At 42.6% G+C, this 25639-nt stretch overlaps 1 protein-coding gene across 2 annotated transcripts in view; it reads right to left on the bottom strand.

Annotated features, from left to right (window-relative positions):
* LOC126480719 (uncharacterized) overlaps positions 1-25639 on the bottom strand; it is a 218478-nt gene that overhangs the window by 55010 nt on the left and 137829 nt on the right. For both annotated transcript variants that reach the window (XM_050103974.1, XM_050103975.1), the window contains exons 14-18: positions 18486-18607; positions 18157-18339; positions 2481-2724; positions 312-588; positions 39-229 (exon numbers count right to left, since the gene is read on the bottom strand). In XM_050103974.1, coding sequence (XP_049959931.1) covers positions 39-229; positions 312-588; positions 2481-2724; positions 18157-18339; positions 18486-18607 — 1017 coding nt within the window. The remainder of the gene's footprint in view (positions 1-38; positions 230-311; positions 589-2480; positions 2725-18156; positions 18340-18485; positions 18608-25639) is intronic.

Raw genomic sequence — 25639 nt, forward strand, 5'->3', positions numbered from 1 at the left:
TAAGCTGAAATAAAGACATATTTAAACAAAGTACATACATTTTTCAATTCTTCACTTAGTTCTTTGACATCACTGAGGTCTTCCAGCTCAGTGTTTCCGAAGTCTAAATAAGTAACAACCACTTTATCTTTTTCAAAACCAGTCACTTTTGCTCTGTAATAGTTGTTATCCTTGTTGTATTTGCAAGCAATGACTTCACCTTTAATTGGCAACCTATCCATAGGTGGTGCTGCAAATTGATAAAATAAATTTCAAGTAACGTACAACTTTTCTGCATAACAATACATGACCTCACACATTTTCCTACAGACCTTTGAAAGCATGACCAGCAACATCCTGCAGGATCCTATTAAATTTTTCTTGCATGCTCTTTGAGGTTGGTCTTACAAACATTGTCCTTGGACTGTTAAACGTGGACAATATGACGAAGCTGTTATTCTCCAACTCTGCAACTTTAATGCCTTTGTCTTCTGCGATAGCATCCCATTTCTTCACTTCAACTGTACAGATAACAACATTATCTACAACATCCGCAATAACTTTTGTGGGATAAGCACCCACAATAGTCATTTTCAGGTTCCCACCAATCTGAGGAAAAAGAAAACTTTCAATGGAAACAATAGCCAACCAGCTACCTAAATTTAGAAATATACATTTTAAATGCTTAGTTTCTATATTCAACCATGTCATGCAAATTGAAGCTTAAAGCAATGCAGTATCACAAGGTCAGACATTAGCTGGTATTCTCTCGACAAGTTTTTGCAAAAGAAAGGAAAACTGTTTAACTACTACAGTCAATGGCAAAGTTCTTAGAAATGGATCTAGAGCCTTTGGCAATTTAAAGAAACCGCAGGAAGCATAAAGCTGGGTGGTCGGACAGGGCCCTGAACGGCCATCCTCTCAAATGAGAATTTCTGCAACAACTTCGTAATTTGTAAGTTATGTGATACGCAGAGATATTCAATGAAGTCAACACAATGTGACAACATATAGATGAGAAATGGAGGGGATAGTGGGGGATGGAAGGGGGGAGGGGGGGAGGGGGGAGGGGGGGGAGGGAGGGAGAGGGAGAGGGGGGGAGAGAGAGAGAGAGAGAGAGAGAGAGAGAGAGAGAGAATATGCATAACTCTAGCAGTAATTACGGTGGCCTGGCCACGTGAGACAATAAAAGAAATCACTCAAATTTCTTAGAAGTAACACATCTTGTCAATTCTTAAACAATGTCTCTACACATAACCAGCTATTTCATCTGGCTTACCTCCATCCAGCAAATCCTAACAACCATACTGCAAGTTTTATCCTGTTGCTTTCCTCTCTCTTCCACTTATTTCACAGCTTCCTAAGGATAATCTGTTTCCTATTTCCCCTTCATTTTGCTGCATCCTTCCCTTTTGTCATCATTTATCCCCTCTCTCCCTCCTCCCCCCCCCCCCCCCCCCTTCCCCTGGGTTTTCCTTTTCCTCCTCCACTACGTTACGATTTTGAAGCACAATTTTCAGTGGTTATACAATAGCCAAAATTATATACAACATTTTATTTGTTTCAAGCATATGTGAAGAAGAAGTAATTCAAAACAAACTCGATACTGCATAAAATAGGTCAAATATTTTTATAAATTAACTATTATTTGATCACAAAACGACCAAACAGCAAAATGTTAAAATATACACTGAAATGTTTTTAAGGAGAATGCAGTAATAATTGTACAAAAAGCTCCATGCTATAAAGTTCTAAAAAAATTTTCAAAAAGGTAATGCAGAAAACAAGAAATGACATGACTGTGGTGACATGAGCAGTCATTAAAACAAAACAAAAGAAAGGAAAAAACATATGAAGTATCAGGAAAACAACAAAAACAAAGGAAAAAAACAACAGATAAGCGAAGAAAATAACTTTTGGCAAAATAATGAATCATGTACATTTGTTGAAAGTAGAAGATGTGGATTTGATCACACTGCAAAGTCACTGTATCACCAAATCACTGTATCACTGTATCACCAAAAATAAATATAAATTCATATCAGAGTGCTGTCGTAGTAGTAGTAGTAGTAGTAGTAGTAGTAGTAGTAGTAGTGAATCAGTAAAACACAAATATTTGTTCACATTAGTGAAGTGCTGTCGTAGTAGTAGTAGTAGTAGTAGTAGTAGTAGTGAATCAGTAAAACACAAATATTTGTTCACATTAGTAGATACGTAGTTACAGAGCATTTCAAAAGAGTAGAGTGGTAACCAACTAATTTAACAGATCAGTAGATGAAATTTACTTCAAAATATGCAACAAGCTACTATGTTAAACCAAGAAGCCATAATTACAGCACAATACTGTGCCTTTTACTGTTATCTGAACTTTTTTTTCAGTATTTCTAGGTACTATAATTTTACAATGAATGGGACCTAACTTATATTTGAATCTGTATAGACATCATTTCAAAAACACTTGTAGTTAAGATAATGGTAGAATCAACAACATTTTGACTAACCTTTATATAGTTTTCCCACACCTCACTCTCCGTCATGAAATACTTAACAATTTCACACCTTACAGACATCTGTTGTAAGTTTACAAATCCCTCAGGGATTCTTCTCACATTCTCTACTTTCTGTGAAATGCCAATATCGCAGAAAGCAACACGGTAACCATTCTGCAGTACTGACAATATTTTAGCTCTGTACCACAACGGATCTGTGGGAAGCTGAGCTACTACCATTTCACCAACTGCTGGTCTGTGGAAGCATGAAGGACTGTCATTAGCAATTTAGTATTAATGTCATGCATAACTACAAACTTCCTACACAAGGGAATGTAAATGGAACTTTTTCTACTTAAAGCCATTTTCTAAAGATTAATTTTTGAGAAATAAGTGAACACGTAGACAATGACTTTCTTTTTTCCTTCTGAAACAATCGTGATGCATTGAGTAACAGGACCATATACATTCAAGGAGGAAATGAGTACTCTGATTACCAACACAGCGAAGTTATCTGCTAGTAAGGCACCAACCATAAGAGGTAAAAATCCACAAACAAACTTTTAACAGCAATTATTACCAGCTTTCTAACAATTTTTAATATTCCTGTTATGCCTCCACCTCTCCCATTTCATTACACCACCATTAGCCTAGCAAAGTTCATTGTCTGCTTACTGTATACAGTAAGAAAGTAATATGAACACTCCGAAGCTGTCATTTCTAAAACAAAAAACCTACGAAGATTTCACAACTTCAAAACTAGTGAACTGAGTGAGTACATTTATGAGTGAGTACATTTAATACTCCTAAAGTAAAGGTGGACTTTTTCAGCTGCTGTCTCTAAAGAGCTTTTATTGTTACAACAGAATAAATATACTGTAGACACACATGACCAAATAAGATAAACAGATGCTAGGAATCAATGCTAAGCAATGGAGGATGGCTGGATATTGTTTCTTAAAGGAGATCATTGGCACAGAAAAAGAAATACTAAAATTCGTTAGCCTAGAAGAACATTCCAGTTCCACAAGAAGAGTTCAATGACAGTTTTAACAAACCACTGCCAACATGACTCTTGCTGCAACACACCAGTGAGGAAAAAGTTTTGCAGTTATCAAAAGTATTAGACAACCACTAAGTTGGATAACAGTCTGATATTCTTACTGCTACAGAAAACAGAACAAATCTTCTATTAGTCTTGACTCATGCTAAGCATGTTAAAACAAATCTGGAATAGTGTGAGCAAAAGTGATATGGTGTATTATCCTCAAAAGGTGAATAACTATCACATACAACAAGAGTTTCCTTAAGTTAAAAAGTACATGCTGTGGATCAAATAATATTTCCATGACCTGTGACAATATTTCAATGAAAGACACTGCTATCAGATGGAGTAGAGACAAATGGAATATAGAAAGGAACAAATAATGAGGGAGGCAACCTGGGGTAAAGAGATGGCTAAAATTGAAAATTCTTCAAAACTTTTGGACCAAATTGATAAAAATCATCATGTACCGCTTACCAGTATATTACTAATACATCTGTCAATCTGTCATGTCTGTCCATCTTTGAACACGCTAATCTCCAAAAGCGGCAGACTAGTTTTCAAGAGGTTTTCAAAACCTTTAACATAACTTGGGGCACCTTATATATTTATGTTCATCAAAATCTGATCACAGAAAAAAAGATATGTATAAATATAAAAAATGTGAATGCATGAATTTATGTATCTGTATAGTCCATATCTCCTCCAAAACCAATGGACCAGTTTCAACCAAACCTAGTACACATGTCACTTACTGTTTGGAAAGAATCACTGCAGGTTAGAATCACCTACCTATCAAAGGAGTAAGGGTGAGGGTGAAGTAGTAGTGTAGGCCACAAAGTGTGAATACCCTGATTTTATTCATCCAGTATTTGAGAAGAGAGCACTTAGCGACTTTCAACAAACTTTAAGCATAATTTCAAACTTTCCTGAAACTTTTACTCAGTGTCACTTCCACCCCCTACAAAATGATGAAAGGAAAAGAAGTTTATCGCTAACTATGTTTTCATTGTTCATGCAATAGAACTGTCACATCAGGCTGATGTTTCAATTTGTCACTTCTTTACTACAAACGGTATTCACGACACACTGTGTTCAAATGTAGCACTGAATGTACATGCAAGGTTATATCATTGTACAGCACCGTTCAGGAGTATGACATCATAAACATTAAGCTGCATGAAAAACTGCCGCATAAAGCAGTATGTTTTAATTTATTATTTCTTTGATACTAACTATTTGCAACATGTTAAGCAGACAGTATGCATGTATGGCACTAAATATATCTAAAAAATCACTTTATACAGCGCAGAGGAAGGGGCAGGAGGAGTCTGGCTATTAGAATTGAAATAAACAATAATATAATGAAAAGGATAGCTTGCTACTTACCATAAAGATGACACATTTAGTTGCACGTAGGCAAAAACATGTGATCTTTAGGTGAGTAGCAATCTATCCTCGTCCTTACACTGTTGATAGTAGTACAGGGGTTTGTGGGCGCACAACAGCAAGGTCTTCAGCGCCCGTGGAGTATCATAGTGAGACGGGTGTCAAGAAAAAAAACCTCAGAACATTGACATAAAACAGAACATAAAACACGGGGAACAATCATTGAAAAAATGTGCTCACCCACACCGAAGCGTGGGATGAAGCAGGGCGTCAGCAGTAAAACATGGACAACACAGGAAGAAAATGGTAGAGGGAGCTAAAACAATGTAGCAGATGGAAGTGGCTGGCTGACCGCAAGGAAAAAAGGGAGGAGTCAGCCACTCTGCAACACACTAAAACCTCCAGCCTAAAAGTTTAGGCCAGAGTCCAGACACATCACAAAACTTAAAAACCCTAGACACACACACCTCATCGTTAGCTAAAACACAAGGTAGATCCCCATCAACTTGTGCTTCTGCCCGTGCATCACGGTATAAAATGCAGTCTGTTAAAATGTGCCGGACAGAGATGTGCACACCACAAGCATCACAAAACGGAGGATCCTCCCGCCGTAATAAAAAGCTATGTGTGAGAGGACAGTGCCAGATCCGAAGACGTGTGAGGGCCACCTCTTCCCGCCTGAGCAACCGGCAGGAGGAACGCCACGGCCGGGTGGTTGACTTTACCGACCGCAGTTTATTGGCCGTCACCGTCAGCCATTTGTCCTCCCACAACTCCATGCACTTCCTGTGGAGTGCAGCGATGACTGACTGCAAGGGGATAGGACACTGGACCACATCCTGCTCTCTGCAGGCCTCCTTGGCAGCCCGATCAGCCTGTTCATTGCCCCATATGCCGACATGACCAGGCACCCAGCAGAAGGATACCTCTTTACCCCGCTGTTGGAGCAAGTACAGTTGGTCATGTATCAGCTGGACCATCTCCTCAGTCGGGTATAGGTTCTGCAGTGATTGGAAGGCACTAAGAGAATCGGAGCAGAGAAGAAATCGATCGCCCCGAACACGATGCATCTGCTCCAGTGCCTTCAGGATCGCATGGAGCTCCGCTGCGAAAATGGTATATTCAGCAGGGAGGCGAATCCGGGTAACATGATCAGGGAACACCACAGAACAGCCAAGGAAATTCTCCTGTTTGGAACCATCAGTGTAAACGACAGTAAAACCGTGATGCACATCTAAAATGTTAAAAAACAGCGACTGGAATGTAAAATCTGGCGTGCCATCCTTCTTAAAACGAGTCAAATCTAAAATAAGTTTGGGACACCGGAGGAGCCAAGGTGGAGATCTGCTCCAACCGCGACGTAAAACACGAAGACCAGCCACAGACATCGCAGCGAGGCAATCCTGTGCGCGAATCCCATAGGGCTGCGTCGCACGTTGCCGGTTATGAAATAACCGTGCCAGAGGAGGCTGAGCAATGGTATGGTATGCAGGTGTGTAGGGTGTGGACAAAGTTTTATACGCCTGGCGTACCGTAAGTAGCCGTCACCGCATATGAAGTGGCGGTTCACCTGCCTCTGCACAGAGGCTTGGTATGGGGCTAGTTTGGAATGTCCCAGTGGCCAACCGAAGCCCTTCATGGTGGACAACGTCCAAAATCTTTAATTACGAAGGCCTCGCAGACCCATACACCGTGCACCCCATAATCGAGCCGAGATCACACAAACGCCCTGTAAAACTGGAGCAGACACGTCCTGTCAGCTCCCCATGTACTGTGGCTAAGATATTTTAAAATACTTAAAGCCTGAAGCGACCGCCGTTTCAGGTCTTTAAGATGAGGTAACCACGTGAGCCTCGAGTCAAAAATGAGCCCCAGAAATCTCACCGTGTCTTGAAAAGTAAGAATAGTGTCCCTCAAGCGCAACTCAGGAAAGGTTAAAATCGAACGAGAATGGTTAAAAAGAACACATACAGACTTTTCGGTGGAAAACTTTAATCCACTCTTCTGCGCCCAGTCATCCAAACGCCTAATCGTAAGTTGCAACTGACGAGTTGTCGTTGCAAGGCTTGAAGAAGAGCAGAACAAAGAGAAATCATCCACAAACAAAGAACACTGGACAGGAGTTTTCACTATGGACGTAATGCTATTAATAGCGATGGCAAACACACTTAAAACGCTACCCTGAGGGACACCATTCTCCTGCTCAAAGCGATCAGACAAGACGTCACCAATTTGGTATCTAAAATATCGTGGCAAGAGGAAAGACTGAATAACAAGAGGAAGACAACCACGAAAACCCCATTCGTGAAGCTGCGCCAGGATGAGACACCTCCAAGTGGTATCGTAGGCCTTCTCGATGTCGAAAAATACACCTAGAAGGTGATGACGGCGGAGGAAAGCTTGTTGTATAGCCGCCTCCAGTAGGGCAAGGTTATCGAAGGTGGAACGGAACCTCCTGAACCCACACTGAAAGCGACTAAGGAGTTGCCGGGATTCTAACATCCAAACAAGGCGGCAGTTGACCATCCGCTCCAAGGTCTTCCCTATGCAACTAGTGAGGGCAATACTACGGTAGCTACTTGGGCTCGTGCGGTCTTTCCCAGGTTTTAAAAAAGGGAGTAAAACTGCCTCACGCCACGCGTCAGGAAAGTTACCCGACGCCCAAATGTCATTAAAAAGTGCGAGGAGGAGTTCTCTGTTGCGCATTGTGAGGTGCCATAGCACACTGTAATGGATCCTGTCGTGACCAGGGGATGTGTCACGAGCTCCAGACAATGCAGAATCCAGCTCGCACATAGAGAATGGGCAGTTGTAAACTTCATGAGAAGTGGACTGGAAGTTCAGACTACATCTCTCAGCAACCGCTCTATGGCGCTGGAAACCTGGATCCTGACTGGTTGTTGCAGTAACTGTGGCAAAATACGCTGCCATAGTCTGGGCAATGTCTCGCGGATCCATGTGGAGAGTGCCGTTAGACATTACAGCAGCTATGGGGCACCTCCCTCTGCCAGAAATTTTCCGGATGGTCTCCCACACAATGGTACTTTTGGTGGAACGATTAATGGTGTTCAGGAACGTTTGCCATGACCTCTTCTTGCTCTCACGAATAATGCGGTGACATCTTGCCCTCGCCACCCGAAAGGCTGCAAGATTCTCAGCAGTCGGCCGACACTTGAACCGACGCAGAGCCGCACGCCTGGTCCTGATTGCAGAGCAGCAGTCGGCACTCCACCAAGGCAAAGGTGGCCTTTTCCGGTGGCCTGTGGACTGTGGAATGGATGCTGCAGCGGCGTGGTGGACCGTGTTGGTAATATGATCCACCCACATCTCAACATTCGTACAGTGTTCGAATTGGGCCAACTGGCTATAAAGTGTCCAGTCAGCTCCACTGAGCACCCATCGTGGTGGTCGCCTTTCGGGGCCCACGCCATCTGGCAGGTGAATCCAGATTGGGAAATGATCACTGCCGTGAAAGTCAGCGACCACTTCCCAGTGAGCACTGGCAGCAAGAGCTGGAGAGCAAAGCGAGAGATCAATGGCAGAGAACGACCCAGTCGCCATGCAGAAATGAGTACTCTGTCCTCCATTCAGCAAGTAGGCACAGGATGACAGGAGAAGCCTCTCAATTGCTCTACCCCTGGGGCAGGTAATTGCAGAGCCCCAAAGCACATTGTGGGCATTAAAATCACCACAAATAATGAATGGCTGGGGGAGCTGTGTAAGAAGGTCGGTAAGGGCCGCTTCATCAAGAGCATCGTGTGGGGGCAAGTAAAGTGAACATACAGTCAATGGATGACGCACGTGCACGGACACAGCGACGGCCTGTAGAGTCGTCGTAAGTGAGAGAGGCGAGGAGAGGTAGTCCGTCCTGACGAAAATACCTACGCCTCCTCTAGCTCTCTCTCCACGCAGGTCGTCCTTTTTGTGGAGTGTATAGCCTCGTATCTCAGGGGAGTATGTTGGATGGAAATACGTCTCCTGGAGACAGAGACACAGTGGTCTACCCTGAGAAAGTAGACGAAGTTCCTCCACATGCGTCCTGAACCCTTGCAAGTTCCACTGGAGTATGGGAGCCATCTATGTTGGGGGGTAGTACCTTCATCCTGTCTCTCCGACGGGGCGGGGAGACCGCAGCAGGTGGAGGGGCAGGCGTGGGACGAGATGAGTGCCCCACACATACATCGTATTCCATCAACTCTGGGGAAGAATCAGATGAAGCCTCGCGTAAAACAACATCCGCATGGTCAGATGGTTTACCACGGGATTTGACCCGCTGTTGCTGCTGTACAGTAGCTTTCTGTGGTTTGGTGGACTTTGAGGGAGCTGATGTGGGAGTGGTAATTGGCGCACTGGGCTTGGGGACAACCTCAGCTGTTGGAGGCGCGAGGGGCTGGACCAAGTTCGCCACTGTACCCTTGTCTGCCGTTTGAGTAGGGGCTACTGGCTCTGAAACACCGGCTGCGGTGCAAGTGCACTGACAGCTGCAGGTGTTAGTGCCAACACTCACCACCTCAGTCTGCGTCGAGGCATCGACTTTTGGAGTAGGCTTCTGTACCAGGGATGCAAAAGATGTAGCAAATGTGGGAGGTTGCATCAACTTATAAATCATCTTGGCCTCACCATAGGGGATACGCTTGGTCGTTTTTATTTCCTGGACCTTGCATTCCTCTAAAAATATGCGGCAGTCCCGACTCCAAACAGGGTGGTTCCCAGAGCAATTAACACATTTAGCCGGAGACGAGCAACCAACTCCTTCATGAGCAGCCTGACCACAGTTTCCACAAGTCGCTTCGCCTTTACAGCCGAGGGTGGTATGTCCAAAACGCTGGCATTTGAAACAGCGCATTGGGGCCGAGAAATAAGGCCTCACACTAAGGCGAAGGAAGCCAGCTTTAACATGTTCAGGAAGTTTTGTGCTACTGAAGGTTAGAATAAAGGAGTCGGATTTGACAAGAGTGCCATCAACCTCTTCATGATGTGTTGGACATCAACGATACCTTCTGGAGCCCACTCACGTTGCAGTTCTTCCTTGGGAATATCAACTTGATCCCGGCATGTCACAATACCTCTGCTGTAGTTCAAGGTGCTGTGCAGTTCAGTGTCTATGGCATACTCTCCAAGGCATTTAGCAGATTGGAGGTTAGTTGCTTGCTGGGAAGTGGAAGTTTCCACTAGCAAGGTCCCATTACGTAAGCGCTTCACCGATTTTAAGGAGCCACAGATTCCCTCCAATCCCTTTTGTATATAGAAGGGCGAAACCTTCTCAAAACTACCCTCCTTCCGTTTCACAATGAGAAACACATTCAGATTACCAGAATGCATTCTGTTACCTAAGACTGGACTTGTTAAAGAAGCGCCGGAGTCAGGGGGACTGACTGCACGGGCCCTCTTAAGAGACTGGGTGTTAGAACCTTCCAGCAGCCCACCTTTTCCGCTGGGAGGAAGAAAAGAGGATTTCGAAGGATCCATCGCGGTCCCATGAGTAGCTAGGGAACTAGAAGTCCACCTAGACAAAGCGCCGCGTGCCTAGGTAAGCCTTATACAACTGAGGTGCAGCAGGTTCCCCAGAGGTTGCCCGCTATCGACTGTTCCACCTCAACAGCCATGCATCTCATCAGCGCGCAGCACACCTTGAGATTGAGGTTTTTTTTATAGAGGTTTATTCCATCCTCGCGATCCGGGCGGTCAAGCCAAGATCCCCATTCCCTGAGACACACAACGTTCCACCGCCACGCCGCACGGTGGTCGCTGAAGTATGCTCAGAGGTTACGGTGACGGGGGACGGGCGGCGCTTACCAGTCCCCAGCTCAGGAACCCCGGGTTTGCCAAGCCCGTACCCAGCAAATGAATGCTGAGCCCCTGGGAGCTTTACACTGTTGATATGCCAAACTGGAGTTTCAATTGTTAGAACTGAAACAAATGCATATCTGGGCAACACTGGCAACTCAACTAGCAGAGAATATGAACATAAGAGTGGACCATGTGACAATTTACGTGGTTCGGAATAACAAAACATACAATTGCAGATATTAAGACGGAGGCGATTTAAAGTATTTAACCTACTAACAAAATCAACACCTTTTTTAAAATAAAAGTTAAGTAGTTCACATGTGCCACGAAATGGTGAAGATAAATGATTACATAATCAATCACACACAAGAAAATTTCTTCACAGTCAACAAAGAAAGAGGATGTGATGTATGATGGACCATTATTTAGTAATGTTCACTATTAAGATTTCAGCAGCATGTGGGAAAATACGCAAACAGCTCGTGAAAACTGACAAGTTCTTTGAAGTACACCTCTTAGATGATCAATGCATTATAAATCCTTACCAATATAAGATGACCATCAAGACAGAAGAAACAGATGTAAGTGGAGATGTAGAGGAACATACATGAAGCAGCGGAAATAGAAGCACTAGGACTAAATAACAAACTTGGAAAAGAAGAAAATGTAATAAAATGTAGAAAAAATATAATTTATACTCTGTAAGGTTTGGGATGCTTACAGGAAAAGTCAAAAACCAACCACAACCTGCAATAAGAAAACCACATCAAAGATCACAGAAATATTGTTTCAAATACAGAAAACAAAATTTACATTGTCAGCAAACATTGTTATATACAGTAATCAACAGTGTCATTTCATCCGTAACTATTTTAAACTTTTGCAACATATGACTGAAGAATCAAAGTCCATTAGGAACAGTGCCAAGCAAATATTATCTGTTTTTAAGAAAGGAGACACATCAGAGATCTTTCACAGACTCGGTTAAGGATCCTCTACAAGCCATAAAATTTTTACCTTAAAAGCTGTGTGGCACCCTATATACATGGATGGGATGTTTACGAAGATCAAAGACATACTTACGCATTTGTATAGGGAAAGTATTTCACTAAATGCAATGTTCAATGGTAATGATCTACATAGAATAGTGAAAACAAAATGTAACACACAGTTTACATTAGAAACAAGACAGCAACAGCACAATCCGGAAATTTCTGCAATGAAATTAACACAATGCCATTCAATGAAAAGTGACCACCCAGAACAAATCGTTACCGAAGACAACAAAATAAGTTACAACAAAATAACAGAACAAGTAAAATACTTTTCCAATATTTATGGTGTTATATTTCATATGACAGTGATATACATCTGGATGACAGTCTGAACAAATTTAGAAGTATATGGAAAAAGGACATGCGTGTGAATTTTTTTTAAATGTTGCAATGCCAATATTTAGTATGGGAGCGAATGTAGCATAAGAAGTGAACAAGCCAAGACCCAAAATTCAGGTAGCAGAAATTAAATAAAACATGACTCCTCATGTTATTAAGGACCTACTCCCAAATCTAAAAGGTGAAGAAGCATTAAGTCTAGCACCCCAATTTTGACTTAACCCTATATTTATAATACCAACACACTGCTTCATTTGTGCCCTTTTACCACTGCCAAAAAGAGGCTCAAACCACTCTGTCAAACTTCTCCTGCAAATCAAGCAGTGTGGGGGGCATTACAACTAATGTCTTAAGTCGAAATTGCAGAAATCAGACTTATGCCCTTTTAACTCTTAAGGTACGGTTTATTAGAGTGGGATTCATTCTTCTCTGTGCACTTATAGTATGACAAGATCCCAAAAAAGCATTTTGATGAACAATTTATTACACACGTGTTTTTAACTCCATGGTTGGCTGTAACAGTAGACAGAAAAGCCCCTGGCAATCTCACGGGAAATAAGCTGAAACATTTTGAGTAGTGGAAAGAACAAATATAGATGTGTGGAAAGTTGGACCTAGTTATTGCAAACACTTTCACATACTTGGGAAATATACTGTACACAACATTTTCTGGCACAGCAGAGGAACACACATGCTGCAACTGCGACTATTTTGAAGTAATGTGTCACAGTGTGAGTTGATCAATTTTGATGCAATGTGTGTCAGTGTAAGGACACAGTTCACAATCAAAAATTAATTGTGTACTAATACAATACAAACAATTTTTCCCTAATCATGTGAATATTATTGTAACTTCAACTGTCGTCTCTGCCGCAGCCCCATCTATACAGCGAGATGGCTCAGTCACCTCCTCCAAAGGAAAGGAGAATGCGGGATATGGCTGGTCCCTTACGATCCAGCCATATGCCACAAAATAGAGGGTTTCGGATTTTAGTCCTATCAAACGACCTGCGACGCAGCCACAGGCCATGCTACCTCAACAGCCGCTGCAGTATTGGTGATGTCACATCGACCAGATATAGCAAGCACTAGCTCACGTCTGCAAACCATGTGACATTACACAACTTCCCTGTATTCCTCTGCCAGGTAGCCTTTATAGGACACTGAACAGCAGATCACCAGCCAGTGCAAATCCCACTGCCCGTCTTGACTCTACATCGAAAGTGCCATCACTCTAATCATCAGAGTGCAGCACTTGCCGATAAAACCAGAGGCATTGCCTGCACCACATATACTGACTCTGCCTATGACAATGCTTCTTTACAATGATTGACAGTGTCCTCTGCTTGTAAGTTTCCTTTAATTTACGTCTATGGTCACAATCTTTTTTGTTTAACAGATTACTGGTTTCGGTCTTTAATGACCATCATCAGATCTGTTTCTTAAAAGCGAAGTCCTAATGTACTGCAGCCATAGCAGCATCGTCAAATGTTAAATGCAGAAATCCTCTACTTGTACATACAAGAACTGTTATCGTGTTGTGAGAAACCATTACATCAGGACAATCTTTACATAGCTTTACCTCAGGAGTAATAAAGTTCTTGTTCTTGGCTACCAGAACATGATACTATTAACAGTCAGATGATGTGACTTACCAAACGAAAGCGCTGGCAGGTCGATAGACACACAAACAAACACAAACATACACACAAAATTCTAGCTTTCGCAACAAACGGTTGCTTCGTCAGGAAAGAGGGAAGGAGAGGGAAAGACGAAAGGATGTGGGTTTTAAGGGAGAGGGTAAGGAGTCATTCCAATCCCGGGAGCGGAAAGACTTACCTTAGGGGGGAAAAAAGGACGGGTATGACTCGCGCTCGCGCTCGCGCGCGCGCACACGCACACGCGCACACACACACACACACACACACACACACACACACACACACACACACACACACACACACACATATATACGTCTGCTTGTGTCTGTATATGTGTGGATGGATATGTGTGTGTGTGCGCGCGAGTGTATACCCGTCCTTTTTTCCCCCTAAGGTAAGTCTTTCCGCTCCCGGGATGGGAATGACTCCTTACCCTCTCCCTTAAAACCCACTTCCTCTCGTCTTTCCCTCTCCTTCCCTCTTTCCTGATGAAGCAACCGTTTGTTGCGAAAGCTAGAATTTTGTGTGTATGTTTGTGTCATATATATATCAAATTAATGATATATTGCACTTAACATACAAGTTGAAGATAAGACTATTCTGTTGTTTTTGTGCTCTGTTTTCTTATTTTCTAATATATATATATATATATATATATATATATATATATATATATATATATATATATATATAAAACAGAGCACAAAAACAACAGAATAGTCTCATCTTCAACTTGTATGTTAAGTGCAAAAGAAAGGACAAATAGACTGTGAGAGTCTGCGTGAAGGATAGCTTGCATACATTGTGCCAGAAGACAGGCAAGATACAGATATGGAAGAAATTGTGATCAGTATTGCAGCCAGAGCATGACAGAACAACCAATGATTTAAGCTCAAACAACCAAGCAGGATTATATAGCATGCATTCAGGACTATTAAAAACCATTGGCAGGTATAGGGCATAGTGTCATTTGGTCTGGTACCCAAATTTTACAAACAAGAGATGTATCAATACAATTTCACATTATCAGCATCAACAACAACGCAGTACCATAATGGGAAGTGCAGAAAAATGTGAGACTCACCATTCACCCAATTAATGTCCCTTGAAGCTTCTGAAATTATGTCAACAGTAACATCCTAAAGAAATTAAGGAAATACTGACAAGGTGCTACAAGACAAAGATTTTGGCATCAGAAAATAGAGAGGTACCAGAAACAACTCCGATCCCACATTAACAACAGAAGGATGAATAAAGAAAATCCAGCACACAGTCATGGTATTTGAGAACTAAGATAATTGTCAGATTAGGAAAGAGTTTTGAAATTCTGGATGAAGAACAGAGAGAAGTGTAATCTGTAATATCTACAAAATTCAAGAGGGAACAACATAAAATCAAGAACAAAGAACAGGGAAAGACAAGATTTCAACTTATCACACTGCCATAGCAGCTATCTAAAAAAAATGTAATAAAATTTTGTAAGAGTAATGCAAAGTTGTCAAATACCAACAAAGGTTTACAGACAATAAAGCCATCCTGCCAAATGTAAGGAAGACATAAAATTCACTTTGAATGAAACTGAGAAGCACTTAGGATGGAAGAGTTACAGGTCAATATAGGGCAGATGACAAATGACTGTACAACTGGAAGAAGTAGACTAACAAGCTAAATCATGTTTCCCTGGTTCTTAGTTGAATGAAGTTTTTGTGACAAACTGGGCTGCGGCTTTGTGCCATAGGTTTGGGAGTTTCAGCATCCCCCCTAAATAGGCCAGGTGTGCACTACACATCAGAGGAAACTAGATAAGTAGCCGACTGTGTGTGGGACGCATCAAGAGTACTCAACAAGGCCATATGATGCTGTTCTGCACCTGTGCTGTGGGAGGCAATGTATGATATTGGCTTTGTGTTTTTTCCTGGTAAGTAAAGTGAGTGACAAAGAAGTTTTTTACACTGTACAGAGTAGGTGAACTGAAGCAGATATTTTACCAGTCCAGTATATCTGAAGTGGGGTGTATGAAGGTGAGGACTTTGAAAAGAATTTTTTGTGGGATTCATGTTTTAAAACGCTAAGTTGAAGATATGCTTAGGTCGAGAGTACTGTAAAGCATGTGGAAATAACTCTCTGGAGGAAAGCCAAGTCAAGTAGGTCATCCAGGCAAGTTACTGAATCTGTGAATGGCTCTTTACTACTAGTTGAGTGATTCTGGTTCGTAGTAACGTTCTAAAACAGAGTAGGAGGCCAAAATTTTAAATAGTTTTTCAGGTGGACTTTTTAGTATTGCAACAGTAGGGTTTTGATCTGGATAATAGGGCATTATAATTTTTTATTACAGAATAAAGATGTCTTGTGGAAACATTTCAGGGATTATTGAGTCATGGTAATATGTAGAACTGCACTGTTGCTTAATAGGGACTGACTGGATCTATATACAGGTAGGCCTCTGTACAACAGGTTGCACCCCAATATCGAATTTATTTTAATGTCACTAGAGTTGATTCTGTAGATTGGACAGTACTTAATGAGCAAGTGGGATAGGATTCCATGAAGGGCAGCAATATTTTCTCTATTGGCACAGAAGGACAGAGAAAAGGCTCAAAGGTTCTGAAGGCAACACAAGCAGAACCTTATATCAAAATAAAAGTTGGTGGAGAACAAGTCTGAGTGAGTAAGGGAGGCTGGAATTAGAATACATTGGTCATCCTAAAAAATTTAATGCCGATTACCACAGAGAGAGAACATACACAATATTAAATGGAAAGCAAATTAAATAAGAGTTTTATTCTTCAGCTCTTACAGCCTGATTTGACCACTTCAGTAAATCATTTTCTGGTCACCATTTTCAATAAGTTTTCTTTCCGAATTGTCCAGTACATTTCATTCATTCTAATCTTTGTTGTCATTTCTTATCTGTGAATACCTCTTATCATACGTCATTTGTCGATTTATATAAATAACCAGTTACTTCAAATTACAACTTGTTTGCATATTAAAAATTGAGTCTCATTGCCATCCTATCAGTGCATGTGTTTATGACTCCACACAGTGGCAAATAGATAAGCTGATAGATGTCATATAGGTTTGCTTGCAACTGCTACAGGCATTTGGCCAAAATAGTTGGATGAACGATAGTCACCTTTCTACTGAATTCTTGTAGCAAACCACGAAAGAAATAATAAAATGTTTCACAACACACAGGCTGAGAACTGAAGTTTGTCAGCAATTCAATAAATCTAAGATAAATGTTATGCTTACAAATAATGTGTAACAACCTACACTGATGTGGCTTTGTGAAACAGAAGCGACTTAACTGAGGTATGTTAATATAAAATGGTTTCATTCTACATGTGTGAAATTACTTATCAATATGGAAAGGATGAATTCTGAGGTGCCAAGATAAAGGGGTATCTCAGGAAATGGCCAAAATGGAGTGAAGCGATCTACTGCCTGCAGAAACCAGTCGCTTTTCGGTAATAAAAGAAGACTAGGTTGTATCTTCACTGTAAGTATGATAATTCAAGTGTGTAAAAGGATATACATCACAATGTGGCAACCAGTGTTGGTTAATGCATATTATGTAACTTACATCTATAACATCCTAATTAATGACAATATTATGAGGACTGATTGCTACTCAACATATGGAGGAGATGCTGAGTCATAGCCAGGCATAACAAGAAGACTGTTTACAAAGTTTTGCTACAGCTACATAAATATTTATTACTCAAAAGGATAGCCAACAGTTGCAGAGACATAAGTCTTCGCAAAATGAATGTATGAAGCTGAAGGGATATGCATAAACTTAGGATTTAATTGTAAAATCTGAGGTGGAATGTGAATGTTCAAGTTTGATGGGTAGATGGCAACTGAAGGAAAAGAATTATATAATTACAGGTTCTCTATACAAGGAAAAAAGCTGCACTTCCACAGAAACCACCAGATAAGATGAATTCTATCACTCATTTTTCACACAGATATATTTGTATTTCTTGGTGTTGAAACAGAAGTGTCCTGAAGAAGCCATCCAGCTTTTAACCAGACTAATGTTACAACAGTTTAATGCAATACAGCTAAATATAAAGAACTAACAGAAAATTCCCCGAGGACTTTCTAAGGCTAGGTCAGTAGCTGGCTAAACTTAGGAAGTTTTTGTTATTTTACGTATACAAAATACTTACTTGTGACAGTTTCATATTTTCAGTCACAAACTGCCAGAGAACTGGAAACTGATACACATCAGCATTACATAGCTCAAAAGAAGGAAACCAGGACATCCATGCATATGTATCATATCAGAACAGGAGATGCAATAGAGAAGCAAGAGTTCCTCAAAATTTTAATTCTACATAAAGCTCATCTCTATGAAGGAAACATTTATTTGAAGTCCTCATAATAGAAAACAAACTTACTTGAAACCACCATCATATGAACCTTCTGCATAACCCAAATCTTCAAAAAGTTTTTTATATATATCTACACATGTTTCTGCCAAAAGTGTTCCAGTAAACTGGTTAGTGTTTTCAATTCCTCTCACACACATGACTGCCTCTGCACCAGTTGGAAGTAAGGTGATGATAGAATCCTGCGAACACCTGAGAAGAAGCATTATTCCTTTAATTATGTACAATAACACAAAAAAATAAGTTCACAGATTTGAGTAAAATGTACAAAACAAAGCTGATTAAGTATCTCTAAGAATAAATGTGAACATTTAATCTACAACAGCAATAATACATACATTGTCCTTGAAGTATTGTCTTTGTTGGCAGCTGGACTCTGTTTTGATTGCTTTGAATTTTTAACTTCTAGCTGAGAATAATTTTCTCCCTCGACCATGACAATTGTAACACCACAGTCGTCCTATTAAAAAAAATACAAAATTTCAAAAAACAAGAATAAGTCTCTTGTGAAATAGTTTAACATAAGTTATTAAGTTAACATTTGAAGAAAGGCTGTAATTAAAGCAAGGGCAAGGTTGTATATGAAGCACTGCAGCTTGTTTCAAATCTGTGAAATATCTCAACTGTACAAACTGTCAGTATTTCTTGGCAGATGATGATGTTGCTGTTTTGCATCAAAAGACTGGTTTGATGCAGCTCTACACAGTAGTCTATCCAGTACAGGCTTCTTTATCTCTGCATAACTATTGCAACCTACATCAATCCTTGGTCTCGCACTTTACAATCCCCCTCGCTGCAACCAAACTGACTATTCCTCGATGACCCAGGATGTGTCTTCTCAACCAATCCCTTCTTTTACCAAAGTTGTGCCATGAATTTCTTCCCTCCTCAAATCTACTCTGTACATTTCATTAGTTATATGCCTTACCCACCCTATCTTTAGTTTTCTTACATGGCACCACATTCCATAAGCCTCTTATCTCCATACATGTACTGTTTATTTTCGAAGTTTCACCCCTATACAAGCTATACTCTAGTCCATTGCTATTGGGGGGGGGGGGGGGGGGGGGGGAGCTTTCAAACACTTCAACTTACACAAATTCTTCTGCATACCTTGCGGGACAAGCAGTACCACAAGAATGGATACTGTGGAGAAATGACTTAGTCAGAACGCAGAGGACTGTTTCCAGAACTAATTTGCATCCTGCAAAGGAATATGCACTGATTAGAAACTTCCTGGCTGGTTAAAACTGATTATTTCATTCGGAACTTTGATCAACTTTGAGTGTCAAAATTTCGCAGATCAGTAAAGATCAATGGTAATCAACAATTCACAACCTAGTGAAGGTACAAACAAAAAGACCTGATTTTACACAAATACAAGCTGGAAAATAAATAATAATGAAGAAGAAGTTGTTAACACTCCCACACTGCCATCATTCGAAATAATTTTTTCGCTCTGTAAGATTAGAGTAATGAGAATATTGGGAATGCAAGTAATGAATGCAGGGAATAATTACTCCCATAAGAATTCTCAGAGACAACTCAATGTTGAAAAGAGTAAAGTCACTTTGTACACACTGGCAGAGTAAGAAACGGAAATTCAAACTTCTTGCAGTTAACAATAGGTAGCAGAATATAACAACAGGAGGGATTGACTAGCAGTCACTACACAATTATCACTGAATTCTAGCAAGTCAGTGGTCACAGGATGACCATAATTTAACTACTGAATAACCCTATGTGCTTAAAATGCTACGAAAACTGGGTGCACATTGTGATATCATATGTATAAGCCAAAATAAATATGAAAGCGTGTCTCACTACTTCAGAGGTTGTTTCTGGACAGTGGATTTAAAGAGCTACGGTTCGACACTCTTGTAATTGTTTTGTTTTAGGGCGCAAAAACAACTAGGGTCTTACATGCCCACATCAGAACTGTACAACACAAAGACAAAGAGAGGAGTTCAATATGACTACACATTAACCTCAACTCACGGAAGAGAAGACAGCTGAAACCAGCGACATGGAGAAAGGTCTACCAAGCCTTCCCCAAACTGCTACGACGGATAACAAGTAAAACGCAGTCGACAGCCTGCGCAGTGTTCACCGAAACGGCCAATAACTCAGATGGGTAACACATACGAGAACATAAGTGGTTAAACAAATGGCATTCCATCAGAAAATAGCAGAGGGGTTTTTGGGCGCACAACAGCAAGGTGTTCAGCGCTCCATCAGAAAATGGCGGACCATCAAAGGTTAAGTGCAATGAGTACAAAAATGTGGGAGAGCACCACTTAACATATGGTGATGGTTAAAAAGACAAGTACCCGATATGCGACCTAGCTAAAATGATCTCCTCATGGTGAGAGGGCCGAGAGGAGGTTGTCCAAACTGCTGGGAGGGGCTTAATAAACCTGAGTGTTTCCATGAAGGAAGGATCAGGTGTTGACGCCAATGTGACACCAGCTGTCGACAGACAGCAACACAGAGATTATCAGGGGGAATGTCAGAACTTGCGTGCTGAGGTCCAAGGACTGTGGCCGACCGACGTGACCAGGAACCCGCATAAAAAATCACAGTGGCTCCATCAAGAGTGAGCAAGTGACAGCTTTCCTGGACCCGTTGCACTCAGGCAAGGATGGCGTACAGTACACAGAGGCTTTGCCACACAGAGAGTCGGAGCAGATGACGCAATAGTAAAGCCTGTGTGGCCGGATGTACTGTGTGGCCTGATACAGGGCGAAGAACTCTTGCTATAAATACTGGAGCAGTGTTCCAAAAGCTGATACTGAAAAACATTGGTGCCAATGATGAAGGCACACCCAACGCCATGGTCAGTCTGAGAGACACCAGTATACTCAAAGGTACTACCGCAAAGTTCCGTGCGAAGGTCATGAAACTGAGGGTGATAGAGCAAGGCTGGAGTAGTGTCTTTAGGAAGCGAATGATGGCCAAGGTGAATATCGGCCGCCACACAAAGCCAAGGTAGTGAAGGGTTTATACCCACTGGAAAAGTTGCAGGTAGCATGAAGTTAAGCTGCTGGAGCAAGAGCCAAAAGCAACCTCCATGAGGAAACAGTGAAGCGAGGAAGCACCCATACTGGTGATCAGAGGAGTCATCGAAGAAGAAGGCATAGGATGGGTGCCACGCATCGCAAATGGCGTGTGTATCTGCTAAGGAGAAAGTCACAGCAGCAGGACAGCGGTAGTTTGGCAGCTTCTGCATACGGACTCTCAACCGGGCTAGTGTAAAAGGCATTACTAGCCAAAGAGGTGCCACGATGGTGGATAGTACTGAGACTGTGTAAGAGGGAAGAATGTGCATATGCACAAATGAAACACCCTTAGTCTAGTTTTGGAAGGACAAGGGACCAGTACAAACAGAGGAGGGTGGTTGGATCTGCTCCCAGGAATTTCAATGAATGGAAGAGCAACAGGCTCAAGATGTAATGACAGTGGAAGAAACGAATTGTGCTGCCAGAAATTCATACAAACGGGTTTTATCAATGGGAAAACCACAGCCATTGTCTATGTGCCATCAGTAAAGACTGTCGAGACATCGCTGGAGGTGCCACTCAATGAGACAGGTCCGTGGAGAACTGCAATAGATAGTAAAATCGTCAATGAAAAGGGAGTCAAAGATGCCTGTGAGGAGACAGGCCATAGAGGATGACGCTCAGAACGGAACCCTGAGGCACACATTTTCCCTGAATAAAGGTGTCCGACAAGGCATAACCCACAACTACCTTGAAAACTCAAACTTTTAAAAATTCCTGAAGGAAATGGAGCAGGCGACCACAATAGCCCCACATGTAAAGAGTACGGAGGATACCAGTCCTCCAGCAGGTGTCGTAGGCTTTCTCCTGATCAAAAAATACGGCCAGTCTGGTATTTCTGCACAAAATCATTCACGACACGGGTGGACAAAGTGACAAGATGACCAATTGCAGAACATCATGCTCTAAATCCAAACACTCTAGTGGTTAATAGTTTGCAAGACTCGAGCCACAACACCAGCTGGGCATGAATCATGTTCCATCACCTTGCAAGCACAGCTGGTGAGAGAAATGGAGCGGTAGCTAGAAGGGTGGGTTGGTCTTTACTGCGGTTAAATATGGGTATGACAGTGGCTTCACACCAGCAACTGGGAAATGGGCCCTCTCCCCATATGCAGTTGTACATATGAAGCAGAAAGTGCTTGCCCACAAGAGAAAAGTGCTGCAACCTATGAATGTGAACATCATCTGGCCCTGGTGTGGAGGATTGGGATGAAGTGAGAGCATGATCTAGCTCCCTCACAGTAAAGGCAGCTTTGCAGCACTCACGATTCTGAGACTCCTCTGCTTATTTCTGATAGAGGAAGGCATGGTTATAGTTGGAGGAGCCCAAAATCTCCACAAAATGACGGCCCAAGGTGTTGAAGACAGCAATAGGGTCCACGATGAATCATCTGCTACTGTCAGGCCAGAAATTGGGAAATGGATCTTAGTCCCAGAGGGCACCCAAGTTGCACCACATTACAGAAGAGGGAGTGGAACTGTTAAAAGAACTAGTGAATGAAATCCAGCTAGCTTTCTTGCTATCCCAAAGAATGTGATGACACTGTGCACGCAACTGTTTATAATGTATGCAGTTTGCCATCGTACGATGATGGTTAAAAATGCACAGATCCCATCTCCACACACGAATTGCATCACAGCACACCTCAGTCCACCAGGAGACCAGGACACGGCACTGTAAAGAGGAACTTTCTGCAGCAGTAAGGATAATGTTTGCAAGATATTCCAACTGGTCATCACAACTAGGGAAATGATGTTCGTCAAAGGTCGACAGGGAGAGGTAAAGCTTCCATTCAGCCTTAGTAAACCGCCATTTGGATGTGCACGCAGGTGGGGTCAGCAAATGGATAGCACACAGGAAATGGTTGCTCAAGTATATGTCAGAGGGAACGGACCACTCTAGATGATGGGCAAGCTGGGCAGTGCAGAAGGATAGGTCCAAATGGGAACAGGTGTGCGTAGAGTCTGAAAGGAACATGGGTGCTCTTGCATTAAGGCAGAAGAGGTTGAGTTGATTGAGAAGGCAACCAAGAAGGCACCTCTTGGACAGGTTCTGGGAGAACCGCGAAGGAGATGATGCACATTGAAGTCACTGAGCAGCAGAAAGGAATGAGTTAGCTGCCCAATAAGCTGGAGGAAGTCTGCCCCAATGACATCAAATGACGGAAGGATGTAAACAATAAAAAGGGAAAAGTGAGGAAGGAAAAGGTGAACCACACCAGCCTGAAAGCAGGTAGTCAGGGAGATGGGTGGACTATGAATCCCATCCTGCAAGAGCAGCACGATTCCCCCATGAAATGGAATGCCATCCTCGCAGGTGGGTGGGGGGTCAAAATGGACTGGGAAGAAATTTGAGAGACCAAAGCAGTCGTGAGCATGCAATTTAGTTTCCTGAAGGCATAGAACATGTGGGCACTGCGTTTCTGAGAACAGCCGTAAACAAAGAGGTCTGTTGGATCAAAGATCATGAACGTTCCATGGGTGCAGTGTCATGACGAGGAAGAAACTAGGAGTGTCACCTCAGTGGCTGCAGACAGCCAGCCTTCGAAGACTTTCTGCTACAGGGCACAGAGGCAGGACATCTTCTCCACGAGGTCTACAGAAGCATCAGCAAGGGCAGAAAAATAGTTGGTGGTGCACACCGGTGACATGGAGGTTGGCCGCATGAGGGTATCACGTGTCAACACCGTTGGAGAGGATTGTCAAGTCAGTGAAGGAGAAGACCATTTGCCTTTGTTTACCTTCCTGGAGCCTTTCCTGCTGGCAGAGGAAGATTCGGACATCGGTTGGCTGAAGGGACGTAGGAAGTCTTCATGGAAGTATTCCTTCTGTCCTTTCCAGCCTGCCAGTTGTGTAGCTGACGACTTCACCCCATCAGGCGAAAGTTTGGTGGCGTGTTGCACAGCTGGATGTGGGGATGGGGACACTACCATGACACTGGACGAGTTCACAACCACAGTGCTAAATTACAAGTCGCATGTCTGTGTGGCCGTGTCTTTTGTGGAGTGAGATGTAGCATGAACAGTACTGTACATGCCAGATGACAGATCACATGGTTTCCGGCTAGCCAACAACTTGCGAGCGCCTGGGTAAGGCACTTTTTCCTTCATCCGGATCTCCTGGACAGCTCATTCATCGAGAAACACAGACAATACAGGAGGAGGCTGCATGGTCACCACTGCAGTTGATGCAGCAGGGAGGAGGAGGCGGACAGGTGCCCTCGTGAGCATTCCAACCACATGTTACACATATGGCTGGGTGTAGACAGGACTCTCGAGTGTGGTTGTAACAGTGACACTAGCAGCAGTGCATCGGGTTCAGAATATACGGCCTGACTGTGATAACTTCATAACCTGCTTTGACCTTTGACGGAAGAACCACTATCAAAAGTAAGAAAGAGTGTGCACGCGGGCACTAAGAAGTTATATACTTTTTTCATCAACCAATGGACTGCAATGACATCCTGATCAGCAAGGTACATTTGAATTTCTGCCTCGGTCAGACCATCGAGCAGCCAAGAGTAAATAACACCACAGGAAGAATTCAGCATTCAATGGGCCTCGACACAAACAGGATAGCCATGGAGGAGCAAAGCTGCAAGCAGTTGTTGGGCTTGAGAATCTGAAGTAGTATCTAAAAGCAAAGTGCCACTGCATAAATGAGAGCATGATTTCACAGGGCCAGCAATTTCATCAACATCTTTCTGAATAATTAACAGATTTACTGTAGTGAAGGACTGAGTGTCTTCTGTAAGTGAAACCAGGAGGAACTGTGGTGTAGCTGAGAGGATCTTTCAATCGTTAGCCTCATTGCATTTGCATTTCATAGCTGCTGACTGCGAAGAGGAGTGGCTCATTGCGAGAAAATCTCCACGACTGCCTGCATCTCCAATGGTATGCTCCTTCCAACTGGGGGCCACCTTCCGAAGGAGGGCACAACCATCACAGGTGATTGTTCACACCTCAGGTCACACCTCCTAAACACCAGACAGAGGGACCAATCCGCAATGTGGGAAGGTAGCAGCTCAGGCAGTCACCCCTCCCTGAGCCCGGCCTGTACCAGGAGGTACATGCGAACCCTATCTGTCGACCCACGGCTGGGAATTAAGCATTACCCAATCACCTGTTACGCGACAAGACATGTAGGCTGGCCTTCAAGGAGCACACAGGGAGGCAGAAGAAAAAGAGAAACCGCAAACACTGAAGAAAGAAAAGAGGAATGAAAAACAGTGGAGAGTGCTCTGATACTGACTACTGAAAATGCAGAATACATTTCCAAAAACAGCCCAGACATGTTCCCCAAGGAAGGAGGAAAAATAACAGCAAGAGGATAGACACGCGGCATAGAAGGGAAAAGATGCCGCATAGGCTCGGGGCCCATGGTAGCCAAGCATGAACCCGCCAAATAGCGGTGAGCACGGAGTGGGGGGG

The sequence above is a fragment of the Schistocerca serialis genome, chromosome 5 (genome assembly GCF_023864345.2).
Source record: "Schistocerca serialis cubense isolate TAMUIC-IGC-003099 chromosome 5, iqSchSeri2.2, whole genome shotgun sequence".
Classification (NCBI taxonomy): Eukaryota; Metazoa; Arthropoda; class Insecta; order Orthoptera; family Acrididae; genus Schistocerca; species Schistocerca serialis.